The sequence below is a fragment of the Lissotriton helveticus genome, chromosome 4_1 (genome assembly GCF_964261635.1).
Source record: "Lissotriton helveticus chromosome 4_1, aLisHel1.1, whole genome shotgun sequence".
NCBI lineage: Eukaryota > Metazoa > Chordata > Amphibia > Caudata > Salamandridae > Lissotriton > Lissotriton helveticus.
Window position 1 is genome coordinate 2,139,037,525 of NC_136063.1, and position 17,175 is coordinate 2,139,054,699.

At 45.7% G+C, this 17,175-nt stretch overlaps 1 protein-coding gene across 1 annotated transcript in view; it reads left to right on the forward strand.

The window, feature by feature from the left end:
* The window catches only part of SLC16A2 (solute carrier family 16 member 2), a 476,700-nt gene that overhangs the window by 304,226 nt on the left and 155,299 nt on the right, over nucleotides 1-17,175 (forward strand). The window contains exon 3 of the mRNA XM_078688838.1: nucleotides 6,772-7,219. Within this exon, the coding sequence (XP_078544964.1) occupies nucleotides 6,772-7,219 (448 nt within the window). The remainder of the gene's footprint in view (nucleotides 1-6,771; nucleotides 7,220-17,175) is intronic.

Sequence of the window (17,175 nt, forward strand, 5' to 3'; positions counted from 1 at the left end):
TTTTTTCAACTAGAAACGTTTTCATTGCAAAGCCTACAGCTGATAACAGCAGACAATGTATTTGCTGGATCAGGCTGCACAGGCAAAAGTGCAGTGAAGTACTATGGTTCACCTAACAAAGTATGCTATGGGCAGTCAGGATGTACATGTTTTATGCTTCAAGTGTAAATGTATTGCCCGCGGAAGATGGCCCATGGCGTGGGAGGCAACTAGAAATATAAGGGGTGGATTTTAAAATGGAGCAAAAATGCTTCATCTTATAAACACTGGCATGAAACTAAATTAAACACACAAAAGCTGATGGGAGAGATGCTTGCAATTTGTCTAACCATTGACAATTGCTCGGGGTAGCATTCCAAACCATCATCCTTTTGCCCAAAAGCCACTTGAGATTAGATCCAGCTGTATGCAAATCAGCATGAGTCCCGCTTCAGTCGGGTGCAGCTTGGATCCAGTGACACAGTGAGCAAGGGACTCCTATCTGGGCACAACTCTAGGGTGTTACAACAAACACACAAAAAGTGATTGGAGGAATGCTTAAAATGTGTCTAACCAATGGCAATCACTTGGGGTAGCGTCACAACCGATTATTCTTTTGCCCACCATGTACCTCATATTAGACCCAGTCCTGGTCCACATATATGTCATTTAGGGCTGCGACCTATGGCTTGTACCTTTGGACTACCAGCACTGCTGTAGCAAAACCCGAAATCAGAGGTGGCAAATGCAGTACCAAGCACAGAAAGTAAACAATGTTCTTATGAACACTTTTTATCTTCAACAGATCTTACTGGGATAATACACTTTAAGTTATAAATAAATATATTTCGAAGTGGAATGCGCTCTCTTGATAATACAAAATAAAATTAAATACATTAAAGAAATGTAATTGGTGTCACAGTCCATTACTGTGAATATTTGAAAAATATATCTTTTTAAACACAACCGTCACCTCTGCGGTTTGTATTTACGCACAAGCAATGAAAAATCAAAGCTTATTATCAATGAAAAGGAGTAAATCAAGCCAATAATATAGTTCATATACAATTCATCGTCCCTTTGAATTAGTACTAGTGGGCCTAACCATTACTGTTTTCTAAATAAGTTTTTTGTGTGCATCTCCCTTTGATTAGGCAACTCTTTTTCCTTTGAGGTATACACTAAGCGCCAGTGATGCCATTTATTTTGATGTCATCAGGATTAAGGTCTTGTGACATAATTTTTTAGGATTCAGGGTTAAAGGTCTCATGATGTCACTTGCTGTGATGTCATTGAATTGTGAGGTCACTTCCACTACTCCTTGCATTTTGGTGAATGGACATTCAAGGGTTCCAATAGGAGAAGTCCTTTTCGAACTGCCAAGCCAGGTCCTCTCTTAACCACAATAGTAATTGCAGCCTGTGGGAATCTCTGCGTGCAAATTCGCTTAACTAGTAATCCAGCTCTAAGTATGTAACAACAAGTCAATTCCATCTCATTTCCTCTAGCTATGGCTGTTTGGTGAATCAACAACCAAAAGCCTGTGATTTTGCAATATCATGTGTCATCTACTTTTCTGATATCCAGAATGTTGTTTTCACAAATTATTAATGTAGAAAGTACAGCAACTACATCAAACACTGCCCTTCCATTTGTATCAAGTAATGGTAGTCCAGGTATGTTAAGGTTTTACTTTAATTTGCCTCCCTTTATCTCCAAGTTAAGGATTCTTTAGAAAAAGTCTGTATAATTATTTTATCAATGATTACATTATCTTGCCGCAAGTGGGAAAATGCCAAAGATTCCTACTGTCAAAATGATTTCTATTTCTCATGGATACTTTGGACCTACATAACTGCATTCCATCTGTCACTGCAGATGCCTAAGGGGTCTTGTCTGTTCTCTTTCTAAGTAGTTCATATCTAAGATATATTTGCTGTAAGAGAAAATTTATGAGCATTTCTTGGTAATCATAAATTGAAACAATTTCTTCCGAAACTGGATAATGCTTTAACGTGTATTAACGGATAGTCCAATGAAATTCCTCGGTGGTTAAGGCTACTTCGTTTAGATTATACTTATCTCGATGCAGTGCGAATCTAATGTATAGCCGAATGTTCAATCCAGAGCGTTAATAATGAAATTGACCATTCATGTGACATCCTCCAAATGAGTTTGCTGTTCGTCTTAAGAATTCTGGCAGCATTGTTGGATCAATGACTTTAAGGATCGATCTCCATGCCGTATGCCTTCCATACACCCAGCGGCATGGCCACTGTGTCATGGACCCTATTGTAAGAAAGGGAATTGACCCTTTGGCTGCTGTTTGAACTGTGAATGGCTGCATTCATCAAAGTTCAGTGGGATCCTCAGGCCTTTGTGCTCCGGCGCCACTGCACCTGGTGCACAAATGGAAGCTACGCTTCGGCAGGCACCCTATTTGCCATGAGTCTGCCTTCTACAAATGCCAACAGAATTGCAGACTATAAGAGTTTTTAACCTGCTGAGCCTAACAACCGATAAGCGATACCTGACTGTTACTGCCACAGAGAAGCCCTGCAGGAGGTGTGCATCATGGTAACCTGAAGAAGATTGCAATCGACTTTAAATCTGTCTATATCCTCCCTTCCAATAAGCAAAGCATTTTAAAGGGACGTTGTGTGGCCATCTAGCGCAGTTGTATAATCTCTTAAATCGCAGAAAGCGGGGTCTGTACTTGACAGCAGGTTCTATGCCTTTTCTCAAGAATATTTGATCTTGTTAAATCAATCAAAGGGTTACAAAATTGTGCTTAATTTATGGGAAGAGAAAAAATACAGATGACATCTTAGTTCACCCTTTGTAACTTTGCGGATGGTCTTTTTCTGTAACTTTGCGGATAGTCTTTTTCTGTAACTTTGCGAATGGTCTTTTTCATTTTAGGATCAATTACCTCACTTCTGGTCCAGACAAAGCACTTTTCCTATCAGTATTAGGTAGAAAGTGTTGTACATGAGCAGCTCGATTATTTACAAGGCATTTGATAGACTTTTCTTTGAACCATATACATAGATTCTTAAGTGCATCTGCAGAGTACTGGATGGAGCCAGGCTCTATAGGGAAGTAGCATACTGTTTGCTTTAGAGTCTCCAACTCAAGGGATGTCAGTGTGAGGCAGTTCAGATTATGTCAAGATTTCAACAATTCATAATTTTTTTTATTGAGGTTTAGCATAGTATTTAACAAATAATTTGATTTGACCTTTACCGATCATAAGAACAATACCGCACTGAGCTAAAGGCAGACTCTCGCGCTTTGACCGTCCTACAAAGACTGGACAGTAGAGATTCACTCAAGTGGAGTCTTGCTAAGCTTTGGCTTCCAGCCTTGTCTCACTGGGAAATTCCAACCCACAGAGAGTTTAAAGTCTAAAGTTAAACAGTGTCAAATTGAGTCTTAAAGGGATGTTCCCCTTGATGGCTGAGATTTCTAGGATTATATATTCTGAGCTGTGAAGCAGTTTTAGAGGCTGCCGTGGGATTGTAAAATGGACATATCGGGCTCTGTGGACCACGCTCAATCACAGCACTTTTCTTGTCCAAGAAAACACTTTTGACTTCCATGCAAGGAACTAACTCAGAAGGTAAAACTCTTAACGCCACCCAATTTCTATTTGGCTTTGGAGGAAGCAAAGGTCCCGTCTGGTGAAATGTACCCCATTGGATTACATTTGCTTTTTTAGTTTCTTGTTGTTTTCTGTGGACACTATTTAATATTTCTAGGACTCAATTTTAACCATTACGTTGTATTATTTTTAACTATATTGATTTGAGTACTTTAACTTCTATTATTCTTTACTATAATATTGTTTAGTTGTTGCTAATGATAGGAAGCGACTGAAAACTTACCTGTTCCCCTGATCTTCTGTTTTTCCTCTTTCTCTCCCTCTGTTACCCTCTGGTATGTCCGGATCTTAGCGCTGGGATACTTACTGGTGACTACGCGCTTTACAAAACCTAATAATAATAAAACAAAACCCAGCACGTCACAAAGCCCAGCAGTCAAACTTGCTAATGCAAAAGTAGCACGCAACATTGCAGAGCATTGAAAAGACAACTGTCCTTTTAACCAACCAGAGCTCCTGCTCATAATGCATCCAGTTGGACCATAAAGCTAAAGCAATACATTCCAACAATTTATATGCATTTTTACTCAAGACACGCCTCTGGACCTTAACCACATGGTCGAAACTTGTTACTTTTAGGGGAATGTATTTAATGAAGCAGGTGGTAGGATGCTCACAAGAAGAGGAGCTAGTATTGATGGATTCACTGCTGACATCATTACTTTTCTAAAATCATATGTATGCTTTTCAACTTTCCAAATGAGACATCACTTGTACAAGTAAGAAATTTGAAAATGTACAACATCGTATAAAATGGCATTGGAGTTATGGTATGTGTGAGGAATTAAACTGTGTTCAACCCTCTAGTAGCTTGGCACAGAGTAGCCAGGCTTCACTTAGAGGCAATGTGTAAAGTATTTATGCAATAAGGTAAAAAACAAAAAGTGCACAAAAAGGATTCAATACCAAGTTAAAAAATAAGACTAATGTTTAATAAATTAAACAACACCAAAACAATGCATATCCAATCAGTAGAACCGGAGATGTGCAATTTTAAAGACTTTCGTGACAATAGTGGTACAAAGTGCCAACTGTGGTTATCTGGTCATGCTGGATCAGGACATTGTTACAAGTTCAGGCCGACTGCAATGTAAGGCGGTCTAGCTACAGGGACTCACTTAGGGCCGCTGAACAGAGTACAATAAATACTTGTGCGTGGTCTGCACTGTGTTGCTTTGCAAGACTTCACGTCATCCGGCATCAGTTCCGACGAAGCTGTGCAGCATGATTTGCAGGGCTTTGCAAGGCTTTGCATCAGTTACGGGGAGCAGTGCGGTACAGCTTGGCGGGGAATTGCATCACTCAGCATCGATTTCGATGAGGCTGGCAGCTGTGCAGTGAGGCTTTGCGGGACCCTTCATCGGTTCCGATGGGGACCACAGCTGGGCAGACAGAAGCACCTTCAGCCACACTTCGAAGTGTCACCACCCCAGTGTAGAACTGGGGTGGTGCCACTTGGGAGAGCAGGACTCACAGATGGCAGAGTCCAGGTGCTGGGTTCAAGGTTGATGGAAGTCTGTTGTGTCCCTCCGGCTTCTGATCAGGAGGCCAGCCAACTAGCCCTTGAAGTCAGAGTTGCAGGTCTTGTCCTTCTCACCCAGGCAAGGGGGCAGTGGGCTGCATGTCAGCACAGCAGGGCAGTCCTCCAGAGCAACAGTCCTTCAGAGCAGCAGCCTAGCAGAGCGGCAGTCCTTTCAGCAGCACAGCAGTCCTTCTCCCTGTAGAGTATTGACAGGTCCAGAGGGGTACTGAAGAAGTGGTGTCTGAGGTCCAATATTTATACCAGGTGCCCTTCCTCTGGAAAGCGGAAGAAGCTTCGAGAATTCCCTTTGAACTCCACAGGCATCCTGCCTTCCCTGTCCTGCCTCCAGACTAACTACATGGTGTATTCAGCTATATGTGTGGAGGCAGTACACAGCCTATTCCAGTGTAAGTGTGGCTGTGCCCATACCCTCCCTCCCATCCTGCTAGTGATGGCTCATCCAGGGACCACTAAGCTTCCTATTATGTGTGGCTGTCTAGGAGGAATACACAGTGCTCAGTTACCACGTCATGTGACCCAGAGGCAGGCTGCATGCACTAAATGGCTATGACAGGAAAAGGCCACCTTTTTAAAAGTAGCATTTTCAAAATTGTAATTTAAAATCTGACTACACCATAATTTAGGATTTTTCATTACAATTCCAAAGACACCAAACATGAACTAGTTACCATACCTGCTCCCATTTGGAAATTACAGCTTATTAAATGTAACACCATAACTCCAATGTTATCCTGTGGGAGAGGCAGGCCTTGCAGTAGTGATACACAAATGTAAACGTTTTTTACTACCAGGACTTGTAAAACTTAACAGTACATGTCCTACTTTTTAAATATATTGCACCCTGCCCTCTGGGCTATCCAGGGCCTACCCTAGAGGTGATTTGCATGTATTAAAAAGGAAGGATTGGGCCTGGCACAAGTTTTTTTTTAGCCAGGTCTAAATGGCAGTTTTAAAACTGCATTCAGAGGCTGCAATGGCAGGCACGAAACGCTTAAAGTACTGCTTAAGTGGGTGTCATATTCAGTGCAGCAGTCCCACTAGTAGCATTTAATTAGCAGACCCTAGGCACTGGTAGTGCCACCTTACTGGGGACTTACAAGAAAATTTAATATGTCAATTGGATACAAGCCAATCATACCATGTTTTAAGATAGAGTACCTTAGCACTGGTCAGCAGTGGTAAAGTGTGCAGAGTCCCCAGGCCAGAAAAAAACCCAAAGTCATCAAAGCAGGAGGCCTGAAGGAATACAGTTAGGTGAAAACCATACGAAAGGATGCCAGCTCTAACATTATGTATCGAGTACTGAGAACCATACTTGCTAGCAACTTTCAGGGGATTTTCGTTTTTTTTGTGGAAACTATAACATCCTTTTAACAGTGTCTTCTCAGTAATTATACACACACACACACACACATGCATACACACACACGTATGCGAAGATTTCAATTTTAATTTTAAAGGATGGTGTAGTGGAAGAAGTAAGGGGCAATACAGAGATTAGGGTTGTGTACCTGTTTAAGCTGTCACACATTCATTAATCTCTATCTTTAAGTGATGCTGACTCTTGAACCCTTTGTTTCCACAGGTCGCTTGAGGTCAGATACTTCACCTATGGGATACTCTTTGGATGCGGAAGTTCCTTTGCCTTCCAGCCTTCGCTGGTTATCCTTGGCCACTACTTTAGACGGCGCCTGGGCTTGGTGAACGGCATAGTGGCGGGCGGGAGCTGCCTCTTCACCATGTCCCTCCCTTTCATCATGAAGACCATCGGAAAAGCCATCGGCCTTTCACACACCTTCCAGGTGCTGAGTGCCTTCATGTTCATCCAGGTCCTGCTGTCCCTCACCTTCAAACCCATCATGCCGCGCTCAGTCGGTCATGGCGGAGACAAGGACAAAGATGCCAAAAGGGGGTGCCTTGCCGCCACGCGGAACTACTTCAACCCGAGAGTGTTCCGCATCAAAACATATCGGGTTTGGGCGTTTGGAATAGCTACGGTGGTCCTGGGATATTTTGTACCTTACATCCACCTGGTAAGAACATTCTGTGTTTGCTTTTTTCTTTTGTTTGGCTATGCATGTATTTTGACCAATCAACACATTGTGAAACACATATTCATATACTTTAATGTACTTTCTTTTTTGCAATCAAGCTATATATGTCATTTTAATTATAAACTGATGGTAAAACATTATGTTCTGCACAATAACCATTTTGCTAAATGCTAAACCGGGAACTATAATGTACTACAAAACTTACATTTGACACCTTTGAGATTTGCAGTTAGTCCTTTTGTTCTGGAAGCTGCTCAGCATTTGTGAGACCTCTGTGTTTGACACAGTGTAGCTGGTTTCATTTAGGAAGAGTATGTTTTCATAGCACAGGCCTGGTCATGTTTTCTCTATCAGTGTGTTTAACTGGGGATTTTGGGCCTGAGGTACAAAAGGGTTTCCCTATTCTATGTTTATGGAAAAATGTGCTGGTATATATTAAACTTTGTTTTGTGTTCTATTTAAGAATCAGAGAAAACTGTTTATTGCATGGAAGCTACAGAGAGTTTTTGATCACATCATAAAGTGTAGGAACTAGAGAGAGGTGAGTTTGTATAAGTGAATAGGAGGAAAATGTGTCTTAACCAGGGGAGTGTGAGGGAAGGGGCTGCTAATTTCCAGACACGCAACATGTAAACCTCCAGAGTAGCTCTGATACCGTGGGAGGATTCCCAAACGTATGGCCTGTTTTTCTGAGGCCAAACCCTCATTAGTTTTGAGCGGTGGACACAATTCTCCTTGGAAGTACAAGTGAACCACCAGGATACTGTTTGACTGGCACTGGAGTAAGGTTATACCCGACACTGCCCAGGCAACAGCTTATAATTGTAAACAACCTTTACAACGCAACTTTTACCACGCAGTGCCTTTACAACGCAACTTTCACAACGCAAACCATTACAACGCATTGCACTGGAGGGCGCTCTAGGATAGGGAATATGTTTAATGTACTATCCAACACCTTCCCTACTATCCACGGGGACTGGAGTTAGAATAGTAAATTAAACAATTCACTATCCAGCGCCTAAAAGCACTATGCGTTGTAATGGTATGCGTTGTAAAAACCGCGTTGTAAAAGCATGCGATGTAAAAGCATGCGTTGTAATGTCATACATCCGATACAATGCCTCAAACACTGCCTGCACATCATCCACAGCTGAAGCTCGACTCAACCAAGACATAATTCCTGTTATTTGCTAAGATCAGGAGTCAAGAAACAGTACACATCTGGCTCAGTGACACGAGCCTTGATGGCTTCAAGCCTCGTCTTTCAAGTCACTTGGATTCACCCTGGACAGAAGCCTCACTTTCAAGGAACACATTGCCAAAAACATAAAGTCAGCTGGTATTAGCTCTCTCACTTCTAAAGAAAGTCAAACCGTTTCTTGCAGAAAAGGACTTCAGAACTGCTGTTCAAGTCCACAAACTACCACATCTGGATGATGGTATGCCCTTTCCTATGTTCCCTAGACTCCACACTGGCACTCCCTAAGGGAATCCGACATGCTGCTGCAGCATATTTCATCCAGGACCCTGAAGAAATATGATCCCATCACCCCCATCCTGATGGAACCTCATTGCTCCCCTTGCCGGCCCGCACCATCTTCAAAACCATCATCTACAAAGACATCATGACCACCACCCCACTTATATTGCAGACAAGCTCACAATCTCTGGTGGTTCTCACGCAAACTCAGCCATACTGCAAGTCACTGAAAAGTTCAGTAACTGTCCTCTCAGGTCGAGTGCCTTTGCGAGGCTGCAAAACTCAGAGCCAATTTGTAGTATTCTCATTACATTCTGTTGGGGTGCTTTATTCCTTACAATACTCAGTGTCCCATGCTTGTGCTGTGATTGCACACTTGTCTCTGTCTGTTCTCTCGTATCATGGGTAAACTGTACATGTCTAATGTGATGTCACACATTTTTTGTGGTATCATTAGATTTACTATTTAATTCTAGAATCAAGACACCAGCAGATTCTCTCGTAATATAGCGTTATTCCTATTAAAACTAGAGCCTTCTGACAGCAAAATGATAAACATTTTACTAACATGCGATGTATTGGGGTGTCACGGTATGAAACTGGTCCTGTTTAAACAATGGTTCCTAAAGACCTATGTGGAAATGCAGTTACCTGCTTTTGAGTTTCAGTGATTTAGCAAAAATGCCCCTCACTTCTGTTCTAAAGTAAAATGCCAGTGGCAGCTGTGCGGTTCATTTTATCATGCCCACTAGAGTGACATTGGCATCTTCCTCTCTAACATGCCTGGACTCATGTTAGCCATGGCTCCCTGAACCCTGGCTGCATTCCTCAGATGGGAGCTTTCTCTTTCTCTGTTCTCGATGTCCCAACATATTCTTTTAGGCCTCTCAGCTGTGAGTCTTTTTTTGTTTATGAAATGAAAAGGGCTGCCTGGCTCTAGCGACTGCACCTGTGCTTGTGCTATGTGTTAATTTTCTGTTCTGGAGTAGTGTATCTCATTGTAGTAGGATGGTTGTGACATCACTGTTCACCTGTAGTAAATTTCTGCAGACGACTAGGTGCAGTAATGCAGTGTGTGAGAAGGTGTTTCTGACCATCTGAGCCACCCTTATTTTTTGCTTTTCGAACACCTGATTTTTGAGCTTTCACTGTGAGAGAGCCTCATTAGCTGGGACTCGCCCACAGTGAACTCATGATGAAATGGACTGCTTGTGGATTTCACCCGAGTTCACCTTGTGAGATAGGGCTGCTGCACAGCAGCCAGAGTAAGGGGCACCGGACTGGTTACATGTGGACATGTGTGCACACATGCTTGCATCCGTGTAAGGGCTTTGTCTTGAGCAGCCCAGGAGATGGTACAGATAGAATGGTGTGCCAGGGATTATGCAGAGTTGGGTGGTGACCTGGAATAGGCTTTATAATGTAGGGAGACACATATAAGTGAAAGTCAGTGTGCTTAGCTGCAGGGAATCAATCAGCAGCTGTCACCTTGTGCCAGGCACCAGGCCTGCTCTGGGCCCAGGCCATGAACTCAGCAAGGGGGAAAGGAGGCTTTTGAGAGACCATGTGGCATGAGACCCCTGGACAACGCCATCTTGAAGTATCCTGGAGGCCTGTGCAGGAAGGAGGGAGCAGAGGCAGAGTGGTGATGTGACGCTGCAGGATAGGGCAGAAGTGCCTTCCTGCCAGCCCCTCCAATTTATCTTAAAAGGTCTTGCACAGGAAGAGGAACTGTGTCTGGGGTTCGGTCCTTCTGAGGAAGACTGATGCTGGAACCTGGTGCCACAGGCAGTTGGAAGGAAGAACCCCCCGACTGTCCCAGGACTCTGGACTGTGTTTTTACGGGAGTCCAGGGGGTGACAAGAAGCCTGGGCCTCTGCGCAAGGAGAAGAGAGGCCCAGAATGAGAGCCAGGTGAAAGGCTGGTGCCGGGAGCCATGACGACAGCTTCTTGCTGAGTTTACCTTCATGGAGGCGAGGAGGGTGGGAATAGTATTCCAGGTGGCTAGGGCTGGCCACCAGTATCGTGAAGATTCCAAGATTGTTTAAATCGACCCCACGGAGGCTGAAATATGCCCCCAGAAGGTAGGCAAACTTTGACCTTTTCTGGGACCGACAACGAAGCACGTGGGGCTCCGCCGCCAGAGTTTGATGGGCCCTCGGGCTGGGTCAGGTCCCAGGGGCTGCACTCAGAATAAGGAGATGCTGGGGAGTTCCGTTGCGCCCCCCCAGGAAGGTGCCTACGGGGCCAGGTTCTCAAACCTGGGCTCCCACGAAGTAAAGTTGGGGAGCATGTTCGTGCTCCCCAAGAAATGGCCCCCCAGGGGCCCAGGAGCCTAACCTGGGCCCTACGAAACCTGAAGCCGGGGGAGGAGGCGTTCCGCCCTGTGAAGTGGTGCCATGGTCCCGGACCCCCGACTCCGGACCCCGCCTAAGAAGATGGGGAGCACTGTTGTGCCCCCATTAATTGGTGCCAAGCAGAAGTCGGAGAGTGCTGTTGCACTCCCCGTGAAGGTGGGTGTGGCCCAAGACCCTCTCCTGGGCCCCGGTGCCTGAGAGAGGAGGGGGAGTGCCTCTGCACTCCCTCGCAGTAGGAAGAAGCAGGTGGGAGTGCCGTCGCATTCCCCCGAGGCCCCGCTCAACTGGCTGGATCATCTGTGTATGGCCAGAACAGCCAAACACTGCTGCTGGACTTACATCTGACCTAAATGTGGTTAGATGCCTTATTTGCTGCTTCTCCCACTGTAGGCACTCTCCACCTTCCACAGTGTGACGACCCACTATAACATGGGCCAGTGGGCGGAGGCAAGTCTAACCACCCCAGGTGACCTGTACACTCATAAGACCGTACTGACATTGCAGGAACTCATGTAACAGTATAGTATAGATAGGGGTCAATTCCTGACCTACAACGAGTGTTTGGCACAGTGTGAGGATTTGCCCGGACGGAACCAGAGATCCACCCTCCTTTGCACGCACTGTTAACACATGGCAATATTAGACGAGTTCTTCGCTCTCAAAGACTGTAATAGTGTGCACTTTCCTGCTCTGAGGGAGTAGTGGACCAACATTGTGATCCACAATATTTCTCACAAACAATGGTCCATGGTCCTGAGGTATGTCCATGGGGTTTTCAGAAACCTGCCTCAAACATACTCAGTTTAACTATCTCAACCAGACGTATCTTACATCTGAGCCTAAATACCGCAGGTTTCCCGGGTCTGCTCCCAAATGTCTATGCTCTCCATGCCCTACTGCAGACTTTTACCACATGGTGTGGGACTGCCCCATTATAACACAGCTTTGGACAACATCACTCTCTCTTCTGACAGAGATTATGGGGAGGATTCTACACCCTGACCACCTACAATGTATACTAGGAGTTCTCGTACGCACAGGCAAAAACAAATATGCAGTGAAATTTATCAACTTCACTTTTGTGCTTATCAAGAGGTGCCTTGCAGTGGCTTAGAAGTCACCAATTACCCCCGACTTACTGTGACCAATTGTACCTATCTGCTTTCCTTTCTCTAGGGCCCCATCTTGAACAGCTCTCCTTTGCTTTGTAGCTACTTTTGTGCTTTATAACTTCTCCATACTTAGAAACATATATTCTATAACGGCAATGTACTCACAACCCTTAGTCAGGCAGAGATTGTGTTTCCTCAAGGCCCTTCTGTTAGCCGCTGGCAAGCACACAAGCCACATCAAGCTAAGAGTTCACTCCTTGGCTACAGAAGGCAGGTTCAGTCACGGTTTAGAGGGGAGGAAATATTGTTTGGAAGGCGACCAGGAACAACACACTGTGATCTGATTTACAGTGCAGGGATATTGACTCGCACAGCCAGCCCAGGCTGAGAGTCGCTTGAACGGCAGTAACCACTGTAGGTGGGAGGAGGGAGGGCTCCTACGTCACAGATGTGGCCCACTAGCGCAAACATCTGTTGATTTTGCTCCTTAGAAACATTTGCTGAAATTCTAGAAGGTGTCCCTTCTCTTGGGGGCAGGACTTTTCTGTAGTGCAAGCCAGCGAGCAGGAGATGGTGTCGACGGAAAGTCGCACAAGCAAATCCGAGACTGAGCCTATATGGACACATCATGGCCTTCTTGGTGAGGTCATTACAGCTGTGCCTCCAGGATGACTGAGCTTCTCACGATAAGGAGTGAAACATCAAAGATCAGTCTGTCGAATACGCAAGATGAGCTGGTGCATTGTGGGCGCAAGAGTGAGACGAAGTCTGCTGGCTGCAGCCGAAGCAGAGGGCTGGATGGTGGAGGCTTCAGAGTGGGACCAATATTGGATATTGGGAATGCTCCAGGGCAAGACGAATCTCACATGGTCACTCCAACCATTGGTCATAGCTCGCGCTGAACTTCAGACTGCAATTTGATCTCCAGCTCCACATCAAGAAAGGCCACTGTTTACAGAACACAATTCAAGCTGCACCTTTTGTGTAGAGGAAAAAATGCATCCTCTAAATGTGTGTCCATGAGCACCAAAGCCATGCCAGAGTTTTAAGATTTCCACATGAGATACATGTATAGGCAATGCATGTAAAAGGTACTCAGTGACATAGGTAATGGATAGCCTGAAAATCCTTTGTGGATCTTTCTTGTAAATACTTGAAGATAGAAAATTGGCAGGTCTCCCGTAGGTTACACCAGCACCTCTTGCAGCGACATGCATGTACGATGTTGGAAAGATGGCTCAGTGCATTAAAGCTCAGCACTAACATATCTGTGAACTTAAGGTCAATCTTTTGAATCCCTGGAAATACCAACACAACCTTTCATTCTTACAAGGTTGGTAAATTGAGTACTGTAAAAATGTGGGTTACTTATTGAGGGGGGAGAACCCCTACTCAAGCAGCAACAGCAATCCTTGTCAGGGTGAAGTCACCGGAAACCGCAAATTAACCTGTGCTGAATGGTAGCTTGGCACAAAAGCAGTCAGGCTTATCTTAAAGGCAACATGTGAAGTATTTGTGTAGCACTTCAGAATGTAATACATTGAAAACACAACACAATAAAATCCCATACCAATTTAGTAAAGTCGAGTGTATTTGAATAAATAAAGACAAGAAGGACAAAAATCTAATCAGTAGAACTTAGAGATATACAATTTTTTAAATGTAAGTGAAAACAGCTCAAAAAAGCGCAAATCAGCAACTTTGGATATCTGGTTGTGCTAGACCTGGACAAAGGCATCAGCTCAGGCTGACCACGATGGAGCACAGGCCACCTACAGGGATGCAGTTAGGCCAGCTGAACAAGAGTACCTTAGATCCTGGTTATGAAGAGTTGCTGAATCCTGCTTTGAGAATTCATCGTGCAGCCGAGGCGATTTCACGTCTTGGTCGAAGATGCGTCATGCTATGTTGGTTCTGAGAAGCTGCGAGGCTGTGATGCGAGGTCCTGCATCATCAGGAGGCTGTCAACAAGGGAGCTTGCGATGCAAAGCCCTGCTTCCAAGATGCGTCCTACACCTGCTGGTTTCAAAGAAGCTGCGAGGCTTGCAATGTAGAGTCCTGCATCATCGTTGAGGTGGCCATCGATAACAGGCTTGCGATGCGCGGGCCTGTGTTGGGATGTGTTGTGCAGTGGCTGGTTCTGATGAGGCTGTGAGGGTGATGGGAAATCCTTGTGCCTGGTAAGTTCATGCAGCACAGGTGATGCATCAGTTCTGCTTGGAGTTGTGCCATGCAGGAGAGGAAATGCCTTGTGTGAGAAGTTGGCCTGATATATAATGTTTCCAATTCTGGAACCACTTTGTATCAGTCCAAACAACCCTTATGGTGTCTGGTTGTAAGTCAACCTTATTAGACAAGCTATCCTAGGGGTAGCATGGACTAAGCAGCCTTAAAGGCTTAACTTAAGAGGTCGTGTTAAGCGACCTGTTTTACCAAATACAATCCTGTAATATCAAATGAAAGGACACCACACAAGTATATATTATAAAAATATATGTATTTATTACTAAAAACAATCCCCAGTATTCTTTATGAATAAAGGGGCACAAGCGTTAAATCAAAAGCACAGTATAACATACAAAGTTGCACAATTTTGGATGAGGCCAAGGGGCCACTCAAACCATATACTAAAAAAATGGTATAAGAGATACCAATCGATCAGTGGTTAGGCCTAGGGCCTAGGGAATCGCTGGGAGCAGTCGGGACAAGCAATGCTGAAGTCGGGAAAAGCCCGCGGGATTCGGGTGCAGTGCAGAAAGTGCACGCATGCATCAATGTTAACCAATGGTGCGTAAAAGTTACAAAGTTAGAGTTTAAGGGCACTTCCGCTGAACCTAGAGGAACAAAACTTAAGACACAGACCCTAGAGGTGTGTACCAGTGTGGGAACACCGGCGTTGCAATGTTACCTCACCCACAGGAAGTGGGTGCACAGGGTCGAAGTTGAGTCGGGTTTCGTCACGCAGGTTCTTGGTGCTTGAAGCTGAAAGGGCTGCAGGCGAGGTGAAGAAGAAGTGTCCGGTGGAGTCCAAGGGTGGACTCAAGTCGGAAAGTACCTGAAAGCAGAGGGGACAGAGTCTGGGTCACTCAGCAGTGACCAGGGTGGAACCAGGACGGAAACAGGCAATGTCGGGCGCAATCAGGTGGTTGTCGAGGAGCTTCTCTCCGCTGTCACGTGGGCTCTGGGGCATCTACGAAGTCCAGGAGCAGGTCACGATCTGTCCCACGCAGGCTCTCGCTGTCGGCGCTGTCGGCTTCGAGATTGGAGCAAACACACTTGGCAAAAGCAATCCACGCGGAACTGGAAGATTGCTTCTCACTCGGACCAGGAGGGTCAGAGTGGGGGCTCCTTTTCAGGAGAGCTGGTGCAAATCCGGAGCAACCAGAATCACAAGTCGTATTTCAAGTTTCGTCGGCACAGGGGCCACAAGCCAGCTGGCAAGGGACTGGCCAACGCGGTGAGCCAAAAAGAAGCAGAAGGGCCCCACGCAGCACTCGTCGAGTGTAGGGGGCTGAACTTCGGTGCAAGAGTGGCTCAGGGTTGGGGCTTCTCAAACCCCGTTGTACAGCTTCGAGGGTCACTCGTGGGCTGCACGGTCAGCGTCTCGTGGTCTTTCCAAGATGGCGTGCCCCCCGCTTCCGGTCGCCTCCACGGGTCTCAGCTCTGCAGGGACTGTGGATCGGGCTGTTAGAAGGCAGGCAAGCTTGATCTCGTCGATCTCTGTCGCTCGAGTTCCGGCGGGAACTGCAACAAAGTAGACGTCGAGGGCTGGATGGTGCCTGTTTGCACAGGATGGTCACTCCTTGACCACAAGGGAGATTCTTCAGTCTTCTACGTTGAGTAGGATGTCGAAGGGTCCAGAGTTTCGTTTCTTATGTTTCATCAGGATAATCTGAAGTGCATTGGCACTGCTCCCACTCTTATTCGAATCTGGGGGGCTGGATTACCTGCTAGGTCCCCTCCTATGGGTGGGACCCAGGAAGCGGATGGATACACCCCCTTCCTTTGATCCTGGCCACGCTGGGACGGGGGCTGGAGTGCCCCAGAACCAGTTTGGCCGGATTATGCAAGGGGCAGCCTTGTGCTCCCCAGGCACTGTCTGGTTTCTTTCAAACCTCCCTGCTACAATCCACTATCTCCTGTCTGGGGGGTTGTAACACCGCCCTGCGACAGGAAACCCTTTGTCCAGGCCCCTTGGGCTGAGTTTCGGTCAGCTTCAGGGGGTCAGACTCGTGTCTGTGGCAGAAGCATCCATTTTGTGGATCTGAGGCCCTTTTAGAAATTAACCGCATTTAAGTAAAGCAACATGTCTTACCCCTCTAGAGGGGTGGAATGCTATCCCCGTCGCCAGAACTGGCGAGGGGATAGTATTCCAAATTGTATGACACCTTACACGACATGTTTTAATAAAGCCAAACCAGAGTTGCTATATAACCGCGAGGATTATAATGCACTTAAGAGTATATGGTATGGCATTATCCTGAAACAGCTTAGGGATTTGTTCCCGACGGCTGCAGACAGGCTCAGCTCATGCTAGAGCTCCATCTCACATCAAACCACGCACTCTGCCTCCAGGATTGTTAAGGCCTGCCATAGGAGTGGCTCACAGGTTTATATGTGTCCAGATATAGGTTCAGATATAGGTATACTATATCTAAGCAAGGGGTGATTACACCACCTTGCCCCAGCTGAGTGATCAGCCAGTTGTGTCAATTTAAGAACCAGCCAGGGGTGGCAAAAGATATGCTGCAGCCCCTGGTAGGCCTTGGTGGCACCTATGCCCTGAGCACCTATAGTGCAAGGTACAGGGGCTGACAAGGAGTCCATTTCCAATTGTGGTATGTACCTATAGCACATGTATCAATAATTTAGAGAGAGAACAGCAGGCTGGGGGTCTGATTAGCAGGCCCACAGCCTCAGTAGTCTAAAACCAGTGAAGCAAAAAGCAAAAATTTGGGGTGACCATAGGATAGCAGACCCTAC